General features: G+C 44.3%; 1 protein-coding gene across 1 annotated transcript in view; it reads right to left on the reverse strand.

Annotated features, from left to right (window-relative positions):
• LOC118795517 (epidermal growth factor receptor substrate 15-like 1) overlaps positions 1-12,272 on the reverse strand; it is a 32,258-nt gene that overhangs the window by 9,058 nt on the left and 10,928 nt on the right. The window contains exons 12-21 of the mRNA XM_036554053.1: positions 11,898-11,983; positions 9,810-9,882; positions 9,155-9,316; positions 8,519-8,716; positions 7,617-7,781; positions 5,561-5,666; positions 4,876-5,012; positions 4,490-4,544; positions 2,295-2,377; positions 1,543-1,633 (exon numbers count right to left, since the gene is read on the reverse strand). Of these exons, the coding sequence (XP_036409946.1) occupies positions 1,543-1,633; positions 2,295-2,377; positions 4,490-4,544; positions 4,876-5,012; positions 5,561-5,666; positions 7,617-7,781; positions 8,519-8,716; positions 9,155-9,316; positions 9,810-9,882; positions 11,898-11,983 (1,156 nt within the window). The remainder of the gene's footprint in view (positions 1-1,542; positions 1,634-2,294; positions 2,378-4,489; positions 4,545-4,875; positions 5,013-5,560; positions 5,667-7,616; positions 7,782-8,518; positions 8,717-9,154; positions 9,317-9,809; positions 9,883-11,897; positions 11,984-12,272) is intronic.

The following is a 12,272-nucleotide window of genomic DNA, read 5'->3' on the forward strand; positions in this document are numbered from 1 at the left end:
CCGGGGTCTGTCACGGGCTGATCGTAAAGCACGAGGTAAGAATTCCGTCTGCTCTGGGGCAGAGAGGCAGCCGTATCTGCACTCACACACCCTTCCTGTTTACAAATTATACATCAAAAAAAAACCTCAGAGAACTGAGACGAGAAAAAAAAAAAAAAAAAAACGCACGCTCGCTCGCACACAAGCTCCCTTACAGCAGGGCATCAGGGTTCAGCTTCAGAACGCACGCCCCGTCACAAGAATGGGGCCACACGGTCCGGCTTCAGAGTGCACACCCCTTTACAAGACCACCCCACCCCTTTGCACACCCCACAAAAGCTTCAGCTTCAGCCAGAATTCACAAGGCTTGGGCCGCAAATGTTCAGCTTCAGAAACAAGGGCAGCGGGGTTCTGTTTCAGTAAATCCACTGCAGCTCTGATGGTTTTGGACAGGCTGAGATAACAGGAAGAAAGAGGAAGCACTATACAACTCTGCTACCCTGCCAACACCAAACTGCAATCCAGACACTTCGAACCAGAGCATGTGTTAAGAGCCCTGATGCAACAAATCACATTTTCTCAGTCTTTCCCTGTGTTTGACTAGTGCTCCAGCAGACAGCAGTTGTAATATTAACCTCAATAAGGCAGTCAGACGAAAAGGTCACTCAGATTGCCTCATAGGAAATGACAAACACTGACACATCGCTGCAGACCATTTCTTTGGCTGCTTGTTAATGAAGACACACACATGGCCTGACACAGGGCATGGCAACTGGAGAGGGGGGGGGGGTCTGCTGTGCTCTATGTCTCATCATAGCCTCTGCCACACCCTGTCACCGATATTCAGCATGAATCACACTGCCCCACCAGACCAGCGACATTCAATCTGAGGATGAGAGGGGGAGAATGTCCATATAAATGGAAAGTACATACTATGCTTAACAGATTTAGGGCGGAAACCTTATGCGAGAACTTTACATGCATAATTAATTAAGTGACATTTCATCAGGAGCCCTGTGACTTTTATTTTTTGCCCTTTTACCTTGAGGATTACCATAGCGTACCATGAGGAACTGAGAGAATATGTGTGACATATTTCAAAAAAAGGCCACACCTGAGATCTCTACAGTGACAGAGGCCACTTTGTATGATGCCCCTTTGCACAATGCCGGCAGGGCAAGGTAATTTCACACAGAAAACTAAGAAAACTACAGCCTTATACGCTAGGCTGGACCTCGTGACTCAAGATGGTGGGTAAGGCATAAACGCAGTCTTTATCCAAAATATGGAATTCGATTCTCTGGTACAAAATACGGCTGCGAAGGAGAAACCTATAAACATTCTAATCTGCATGAAATTGAAATGGTTAAGGAATGTGTACAACACCTTCAACAAAATCACCTGAACATGACTGCAACAATCTTCTAATCTGTGCCACGCTGTCTTGTAAGAGCACCACTTATTGGCCACTAGTTAGAGGTAACAGTCTGTGCATGTGTGTTAGGGGTGGTAAAGCTCATGAGGTAATCTGTGAGTTGGATTAACCTCTCTGCCACTACTCACCACTAGGTGGCGTGGGTCTAGATGGCACGGCCTTCTTGGGGGGCAGGGCTGGAGTGTCCTGGTTTCTGCCGAAGGGATCGTCCGAAAAACCCTGGACGCGAAGAGAAAGCGGCAACCAACAGTCGAATGTGAGAAGACAGTCTAAGACGTTTCACATGCTAAAAGCTCACGGGGGGCTAATTATGTAGCTATGTTCCCTATAACTACATACAACAGCCTCCGCACTCAAACAGACTCTTTTGCCCAGGAACACTACTCATAGTGATACTTTATGGCTGTTTGAACGCCGTAATTACACAACTACTGAAATTTGGGCGAAAAGATAAAGGGAGATGTGAGTTAGTCCATTTATTTAAATGAAATACAAACGTCTTCACTTTTTATAACGCAAGAAAACAACATTAAAAAGAGAGTTTGTTCCCCCCGTTCTTTATATTTTCCCTATTGATTTGGTGATAAATGAGGTTTGCTCTCTCAGGGTCTTTTATCTGCGGTAGACCTGTGCGTGTGTATAAATCAGGAGAACACACAACACTCGTAAAACACGGAGCACACGGACATCTGCATTAGGACAGATTTAACTGGATGCTTAAGGGAACACATGAAAGGGAGAACAAAGGTTGTCTACTTACGATATACTATGCAGTATATATATTATACAGTACATATACCCTACTGTACTGTGCTGTATTACACTGCACATAAACGCAGTTCACCACACTGTTACTCAGTCCAAGTGGGCTGAGCTGTACCTTTGACATTTGACTGAAGTCTGCAAATCCGCTCTTGTTGCTGAAGGAACTGCTCCCGAAAGGGTCTAGTGTCCCAAAAACATCTGCAGGAAAGACAAATGCCATGGATTTACTGAAACTCCAAGACAACCAAAAAAAAAAACGTTAAAAAAAAAAAAAAAAAAAGCTAAGCAGTGATTTATCTGACATGGCTACATGACAAAACACAACCCAGGGAAAGTGTTCCGTTGGACGTTCCATTTACTTATCCAACTAAGGCCTTTCCCTGGAGTCTGCTTTCACATTACTTAACTTTTAGAAGAAAACTTGAAATACCAAAGTGGAATTAGATATGCGTTTTAACCGAAAACTTGGAGAAGTTCAGATAATTTTTCCAAAGAACAGTCGTGGGTAACGTAACCCTAAGCCAAGGGTGTAAACACTGCTTCTTTTACCGTATTCAAAGAGCCCAGGTGCTATTCTGAGGCCCGAGTACGTGGCAGGAATGTTTTCTTTTCCATGACTTACAAGCTCTCAAAAGAACAGTGTTGTCCTCCCATCTGACGTATGTGTTGGATTAACTCATTTCGGGTGAGCGACTTCACTGGTAAAAGCACTGCAATGAGGCCTAATTACTTTTAATGGGAAATGTTTATGTGTCTTAAAAGGCACACAGAGCAGTTGTCTTACATATATATGAGAGAGAGCGCTTTCTGTTTACTTGGAAAGAGTGAATAGATTTTGTTTTCTTTTTTAAACACCAGGGAAAATGTTCAGCTGGACAACATGACTGGGGCCCTTGCCGGCATGACCTGAACATACATGAACGGTCTGTCCAACTACACACTTTGTCTGAGATTTTTTCTTTCAAGTGCCTTTAATGTCCTTTTAAGAAATAAATCAAACCAGAAAATAAATGCACCCTTACAACAAAATATATGTGTGTGAACATCATGGACAAAACTCACAAAGCAACCTACTGTTCAACTGGTAATTTTTCTCTCTTTTTTTTAAAGACATTTACACAATTCCTCCAACACACAGCTAAAGTTTGGATTTTTTAATGTGACTCCATCATATTGAGCAATGCGTTGACTATGAACAAAGCCATTTGCTTGAAGTAATGTCCTCCGCTGACCTCTGAGAAAAAAAAACACCATAAAGAGAAAAACACCCCAGATGAAGAGATGTTTCTCCTCAGGGTGCTATTCCTAGACCAGCTTTCCTGTGCCACTGTGTACCTCCTGTTTCCTCCACAGACAATTTTAGACGTTCCTTCATGAAGCACAGAAGCCATAGTTCATATATAGCACTCAAGTACAGGAAAGAGCAAGGTACACCCACAGAAGATGCCCATCGCTCACTTAAAATATCGGCCCCACCATGAATGCACTCTGGTTCATGTGCCATATACACTCAGAAAATTGGACCATCTAACATTTACACTTTGGTTCAAAGTTTGGTGCACACCAGCACCACATTCTTCTTGCCCAATGACCTCTGTGAAGGCTGAGGACGCAGAACCTCTGAAAGCAGTTGTGACATAAACTGAAGCAGACAAGGTCACGGGTCTTTTCAACACACCGCAAAGGACAAGCTACCCTGCATGTCACATGGTTATTAGCACAATTTATACCAAGACATGTAAATGTGAAAGTTATGAAAAATTACACATGAAAATTATGAAAATTACACAACAACCCACCAAGTGTAACACAGTGGAAAGAAAGACCATGACAAAAAAAACACACACAACTGCAAAAATGACAGAACTTGAAATTAGAAGTGAAAATGAACTAAAGTGTTCCGCTGTTTGGAAGCCTCTACCATGCACTGTTCAGCGGGTTTAAAGAAACATCGAGAAAGGAAGGAAGTTCTGTCACAGCCATCTTTCATACGTCCGCAGTCACCTCTTGTTTACCAGCCCTTCTGCCACATGGCGAGTCCTGCGTCACTCACAGCCCTGACGTCAGCAGAGTGCGGCTTGCCTACGTGCAGCACCACAGCTCGCTCTGTGAGAAAGCTGATCTGAGAACAGGCTGATCTGAGCACTGCTCTCTGTTAACTGGCAATGGTCTCTTCCTCCCTGTAGTCCGCTTCCTCACAGCTGATCTGTGTACACTGGCAGACCTACACACTAGCATACTAACAGTGACGGACTCTTAAAGAGTCTCGGTGCTGCCCCTGGTGGACACTGTGTGTATGGCAAGCTGTACCTTTTGATTTGGGGCTGGTGGAGGTGAATGGGTCACTGCCAGAAAAGTGGCTTGCCTGTGAGAGACAGAGAGAGGGGGGGGGGTTACAGATACAGCCTCCATACGCATAAATAGGTATAAGAAAATAAATGTGGAAAAGAGACAAGACTTTTAGCTAGGATGCTGTAGGTTCAAGTCCCAGGTGGTGCAAGGCAGCACTAATAGGATATACACTTACGCTGAATTTCTTCACCCAAATCTAGAGATATACACACAGATATTATGTAAAAAGGTCAGCTATATAACAAGGGTATCTGTCTACCAAGCAAATTCAAATTCAAGAAATAGAAATGACGGCAGTGGAAGCCATATATGTGGTACCATCGGTTTTTTTCATTAAAGTTTACCTTGGAGGGGAGGGTGGCACTTTTGTTGAAGGGGTCAGAGGTGGAGAAGGGGTCTGCCTTGGTGGTCTTTTTGAAGAAGTCTTCAGATGAGGTCTTAAAAGGGTCGTTCTCCTTGAAAGGGTCACCACCAAATGGATCTAAACGGAGAGAGCAGACAGACATGAAGGGCTTGGCATATCTTGGCACAACACACCGTTCGACTGTAATTCAGTAAACTTTCACTCCATGGTCACGCACATATAAGCACCAGCCTCAGAATTAGAACGAAACTACAGAACTAAGGCTCAATTATGGGGATTGTGTGCACACTAACCTAAACATTTAGTGGGATCAGGATACTGGAACTAAAATATCAAATACCAAAAATAACAGGTATAATATGCATCACATATTAAAAAAGGCATTTCTGATAATGTTAATGGATTTCAACACAAAAGCACAGTGCCTGGGGTGGAACAGACAGAAAAAGAATGTACATACAGCAAGAGACACAACAGGCAACATACAGACGTGCATGTATATATGTGTGTTAGGCGGTTGGTTATGCTAGTAAAGCTTATTTGAGTTTGAGAAAGGACAGAGACAGACCGAGAGAAAAGACAGAGAGACAGATCGAGCACAGAGAAACTGATGGGCACAGAGAACACAGGGAAGGTGTGGGAGGCACAGGGGCAGTGACAGGCACCTTTGAAGGGGTCAGATTTGAAGGGGTCTTCTGAGTGAAAGGGATCTGCCGACAGCTCCTGGGCGTTGCTGTTAAACACAGACGTCTTCCCCTTGAACGGGTCCTCCTGGAACGAGAAGGCTGTGTCTCACCTGATACAGCACGCACTCAGACCTTTCCACTTACTACACAGAGAGGAGGGACAAGGAAACTCAAAACGCAATTTGATCTTTTATTTCAGTTTTTTCAACAGCTAACTCGGTTCATTCAACAACTAATTCAGCATTTATGCTCTTTAAACAGAAATGATTCCTGCACATTGAAGCTTGCATGTGGAGAAACACAAAACAAAAAAGAAACGCAGAAGAAATGTGTGTATGACAGGCACATACAGTCTAAACACACTCCCCAGGTTCGATTACACTTCAATAACACACAAGCAATTTTCCTTCCCCTGCCATTCGTGTATAGCTGAGAGCCCAATCTCAGCTGCTCCGCTGCAGACCCCAATCCACAGGAAACCCCCCTCTCCTCACATTCACCAAGGCATCGGGTTTCCAAAATACCCCCTCCTCAGGCACCACCCAGCCAGGCCCTCGTTTCACTCCATCAACCACCCCCTTCTCCTGAAGAGGGAAGCCCTGCTAAAGCATCCACTCAAGTCCCCCCTGATCCCTGAGTTACACCCCGACACGGAGCCCGCAAAGGCCAGGAGCGGGAATTAGCACCAGGTGGACCTCTCGGCCCGGGCCGCGCATTCCTCTGCCCATACGCAGGTAATGAGGGACAGGAAGCGCTCATAAAACACTGCCCAGTAAAATAACACAGCTACGCTGACACTCAGGAATGCCGTTATTAGGACATGCCCGAATCAGGTAGGGGCCGGAGAACCCGGGGATTAGAATGCCCCGTTTGAAATCCGCACATGGTGCAGTTCTGTTTAATGGGATGTGCGTGTCAGGTGCGGGACACAGGAAATAGCGGGAATTGAGGGCCCTTTTTTCGGCTGTCATTCAGAATACTTCACCGTCTACTGGCAGCACGCGCGTGTTTTTGGTCCGGCCGCTGCTTAATGCAGCTGGATTAAGCAGTTAGCTGGGAAAACTTCCACGCTTCATTTTGAGAAGTTACGTTTCTACGTCTCGCCGCCTGAGTTAATAACGTTTAGGTTAGTTGCTATGGAGACATATCCTGCCACATCCAGCCTGCTCCATGGCATGTGAACTCTGACATGTTCTCACCATAAAAAGAAATCATTGTGTAAAAAATCTACTGGGAAATCTACGACTTGAGTCATAATTTTATAACTTTAGATTTACTTCGCACAAAGATATCCAGTACCATTTTCCATTATCAATGAAACCAATGAAATTATGTTTGATATAGGTCTTTAAACAAAGAAAATGTCACATAACTCTTCATACACCACATTATACAGAAACGATGCAAGTCCTGGTGAAGAGAACTTGGAAAGAACAGCCACGATACTTTGGTAACAGCACTGAAATCACCTAAAGCAGTGTTTCTCAATCCTACTCCTGGAGCCCCCCTGTCCTACATATCTTCTATCTATCCTTACTCCAAACACATCTGATTGAAATGAGTGATTAAATCAGGTGTGCTCAGCTAGTCAAAAGTGCCACTGATGAGTTCAGTCAGGTAGGTAGAGCAGGGAAAGATGGAAAACGTGCAGAGCAGGGGGGCCCCAGGAGCAGGATTGAGAATCAGTGACCTAAAGCAATAACAGTGCAAGCAAAGAGATAAGATCACTCTTATCTAAGAGATAAAGAAAGATAACAGAGTACCTTACAGTTACACATAACAGCAAGGCGCCATTACACATGACTTGCTCAAGAGGAGAAGCGCGTATTACGATTACCACAAAGTTCCAGCAGATGGCGCACATTCAGAACAGCATCCATTCAGAAGAGAAACGCAACACAATCAGAGAAGACCTCTGTGACTTAGATGCACCGCACGGTGATTGAACGTGCCCCATGCACGTGCATGAAGACTGGTGTTTCTGAAATACATATTCATGAATCATAATCGTGTTAGCATGCTGAGACTCACTCACCAGGGCCCCGAAGCCTCCGTTCTCCGTTTCAGGAAACGCTTCGCCCATGTCGGCCAGGTTGGTCATGCTGCCCCCGTGGGTGCCGTTCAGCGCCGCGTTGCACTGCTCGATGCTCTTGGTCACCTCCTTCTGGCTGTCCCTGATCTGGGACAGCTTGCTGCGGGCCTAAAGTGACACGATCAACAATGGCGTGTTACCCAGGTCATCTGTTCATTTTCCGAATGTGGAGAGACTTACAATGACATTGTGACATAATGCATACAGCAAGAAGCTCAACGAAAGTGTGAAGATCAGCGTATACCAAAATTCAATGAGGGCACCCATAGTGCTTACGAGTACCCTATAAGAAACACTTCTCATTGCACTAAATGCGCAGGCATGTTAAAACATGAGGTGGACACACAACACACCAGGGGACAGAACACCAGCACTAGAAGTGGACACTTGTACTTTTAAAGCTTCTTCCATGATGTTGAAGAAAGGTTTCTGCATTAATGGGATGTGCATTTCGATGCAAAACATGCTTTTCATTGACACACTGACAAGAGGCCACTGGCCATGCTGCATGGTGCTACTGATAACACCCACTGCAGGACCCAGCTGAGCATACGGTAGCAAACTGACTGCCAATGAGAGAGTCAGCAGGTAAAAAAACATGGAGCATTTAGTTCCCGCAATGAGTCACCTGGTTGATCATCTTTTTGGTGAAGATACATCTGGCTGATCTCGTCCTACATGCAGACTCACCTGGTTGAACCCGTGCTACCTGTAGACTCACCTGGTTGAACCCGTGCTACATGCAGACTCACCCTGTTGAACCCGTGCTACATGCAGACTCACCTGGTTGAACCCGTGCTACATGCAGACTCACCCGGTTGTTCTGGTGCTCAGCGCAGACTCACCTGGCTGATCTCGTCCTGCGTGGTTTTGAGGGACTTGATGATGGTCTCCAGCTGCATCTTCCCTGCTTTGATGCTCTGCTCCAGCTGCGACTCCTCCTGCTGCAGCCGGTTCAGGTCCGATTTGGCCTGCTTCAGCTCCTCCTCCTGGCTCTGCAGGTCCGACTCCTGGGACTGGATCTGGGTCTGCAGGGAGGAGATCTGAACGCACAGACAGAGAGAAGGTGGTTAGACAACACCAAGCAGAGCAACTTCACAGAAAATTCATAATTTACTGCACGTTTCAGTCAACAACAACGGAAAGATGTATAACATACATAACTTCTAGAATGCTGTTTAGAAGAGGTTTACCACACGTTTACACCCTGCTATGAAAAATCAAGTGATTGGCCAGACCCTCCTTCTGATAACTCCACCCCAAAAAAGGAATTTTAGGATTTTCGATAATTTACATATTTATTTGCTGTGAGGTATCAACTGTGTGCAGTAATGCTCAAATAACAAACAAACCCATCAGTTTCACAGGTAAGGTTTGCGTTTCTTCCGTACGTCTGGAGCAGAGTGCCCCTGTATATTCTCACTGCATGAAATGGGCGCAGACCGATGCAGGCCCCTGTGACCCGGGCGTCCGGTCCTCACCGTCTGGGACTCCTCCTGGCACTTCTGCTGGACGTCGTTCAGCATGTCCTCCAGCTTGGACCTCTGCTGGTCCATCTCCTCCAGCCGGTCATTTGCGTCCTGCTTCTGAGACTCCAGCTCCTGCAGGCTGCTGGTCTCTCTGTCCAGATCGCTCTGCATCTCCTGTCACAGAAGCCCCCCCGGGGGAAAGAGACAGCACAGTCATCGGTGCTGAACAACCGAGAGTAGGGTAATATAATACGTGTGTGTGTGTGTGTGTGTGTGTGTGTGTGTGTGTGTGTGTGTTTGTCTCAGGTGGTCCCCGCTTTAATGATGCGATGCATTCCTGAAATACCTGGCGTGAATAACGTCACTTTAAAGCAGGGACTACCAGTATACACTGTTGACTATGTTGTTCGTAGGTGGTATTTGTTTGAGACTGTCTGATCAACACTGTCAAAAATAAATGTTTTTTGGCTGTGACTGGAAGAACCAATGGCAGTGTGCCTCACTAGCTGCTCAAGCCAAATGACTGAAAATGCAGCTCGTGCAGTAACAAGGTTTAACTGCTGGAGGCACAAGAGAGCAGGAATACCAACACAGCAGCCACAGACAGTGTGAACAGTTCATGTTTTAAAAAGTGACAGTCACTGACCCATGAAGAAACCTCCCTCACCTGGACCTCGTTGGTCTTGAGTCTGATGGCATCTTCCTTCTCCCGAATGTCCTGCTCCAGTGTGTACTTTTCCCTGCGGACAGGTGGGAAAAACATATACACAAGTGAGCAGGAAGATCGACCTCACCTGGAAACATTCCGTTAACCCCTACCCCTCCCACCTCACACCCAAAAAAAAAAAAAAAAAACAACAAAAAGAACCACAAGAGACGGTTACCTGAGGGCACTCCAGTGCATAAAAGCAAGAGCGCTGTGGCAGCGTAAGGCGTAAATGACGGGAAACAAGAAATTTTTTAAAAACACAGGAACAGAAAGGTACCGAATGGGAAAAATAATACCGGGGAGAGGTGAAGCATGATGGCTAGAGCAATGAAGAGGAGAGTGGCTCAGCCAACAGCAGAAAAATCCACATTTACCTGTTCTGCTCTTCCTCAGAAGAGTCCATTGCATCACAATATATCTACTACATTTCCACTACTATCAAAGCTACCATTTCCAAGAGGCACACTCCCACAAGTGGGGAGGTCACCCAAATGCCAACGATGCCCCACTGCTCTACTCGCAATGTCACACTCTACACACTTTGTATTGAAAATTTTGCACCTGCTGTCATAGAGCCTAAAATTCCACCACAGAGATCTTTGAATAAGTAGTTCAAATATCTACCGCAGCACTTTAATGGGAACAGGAAGGAAAGCAGACTGCTTGTGTGCCCTTAATTAGGCACATTTCAATCACTGTCATTCCAAGAACCAGTGAATCATGAGAAGTAATTGGACTCATGATAATAATACTCCTAATAATCTCTATATGGAATGAGTATGCACTATACTGCATACGGTTGTAATGTAAATGTAAATATGGTTTAAAATAACTTTTAAAGTGAGCCTCTTACACTGCTGTGATACCACCTAGTTGAAATGTGGAGAGAGAAAAAAAGTGATGAGTAGATCTGAGTATCCACAGAGCAACAGCGACCCCTGGAGGGCTGATCAATTACTGCTCCACACAGCATTCACTAGAATTTACTGATTTAGCGGCCTTTAAGAAACCCTTTTTTCCATTTCACTGCTACAAACAAGTATGACCTCTCGCTGAAAGTGCAACCAACTCTGCTTAAACATGGTTTCTTCCAAGCAGCCAAACAGTTTGGCCCTTGCAGTTAAGCTACTGCACCAATTTACAAAGTAACATAAAACACTGATTGGATTTTTCTGGACAGATATGGTCAGTGAAATTATGGATGAGGGGAAAAAAAAACACAATCACAATGTTGAAAGAAAAGCATAAAAAAACAAAGTAATTGAGCAGCACAGTTCCTCTGTGACAAGCACATTTTCCACACAAACTGCAACAATATCTGTATTGCTTTAAGTAGTCAGGTAGTCTCAGTTAAATAGGTTGCACTCTTGTGGAAATACTACTCTTAACTTTATATAATTTAAGTATCTGTTGTTAGTTGCTGGAAATGTGTTCTAACACACAGACATCAGTAAATGAACAAATCAGTGATATAGGCAGATATTTAAGTTGACTGAATAAGTGTAATCAGTTACTCAGTACTGTCTTGAGTACTGCCCTAATTCTGTCGTGGCAAAAGTATGCAAAAAAAAAAAAAAAAAACAGCTGAACATTGTCTTTACATCAGCAATAATGTCTTCTTCTTCAGCACACATCTTTCATTACAGTGAATTAAACAAGGATGTCGAAATTAAACATACAGATGTTGAAAGATCCTTTTAAAATGAACAGTCAAATAAAGTTAACGGAGGGCTCAAATGGAACATACAAGACTCAGTAATTACAAAACACTGTGGCTTTGACCACTGACACAAACGAAAAAGAATAACAAAAAAACAGAGCCCTTACTTAAATTCGTACATCAAAGTTCAGGACAAAAGAATTAGCAGTTATTTCTGAAGTTCAAAATGAATCAGCAACTCCACTCAACTTCAAGAGATGCACAAGGCCAACCAAAGAAATCTCCCTAGACCCAAAGTCTCATTCCTCTGTCCCGTCTCCCCAAGAGGAGTTTCACATATAGACAAAACAAGAAGGCCTCAGACACCAGTGAGTGTTCAGCAGTACCTTTGCAGCTGTGCAATTTCCTGGCTGATGTCATCCAGCTCTTTGATTCCGGTGAACTCCCCTGACCCCACAGAACTTGCGCTGTCCTGCAGAGAGCGAGAGGAAAGAGGAAGTTAGCTCTGCGCAAGATGGCCCCTGCTGGCTCCAAGTAGTGCACCACAGACACACAACCACCCAGAGAAAGACAAACAAGGGCATACAGAGAAGTGACACCAATAAATCATTTTAAATGAACATAAACATATTTATAAACCAAATATTATTATTATTATCCACTTCCATACACACACATATATATATATATATATTATATAAATAATATAATACATTTGTGTATATATATGTATATATATATATATATATATATATATATAT

The sequence above is a fragment of the Megalops cyprinoides genome, chromosome 20 (genome assembly GCF_013368585.1).
Source record: "Megalops cyprinoides isolate fMegCyp1 chromosome 20, fMegCyp1.pri, whole genome shotgun sequence".
Taxonomy (NCBI): Eukaryota; Metazoa; Chordata; class Actinopteri; order Elopiformes; family Megalopidae; genus Megalops; species Megalops cyprinoides.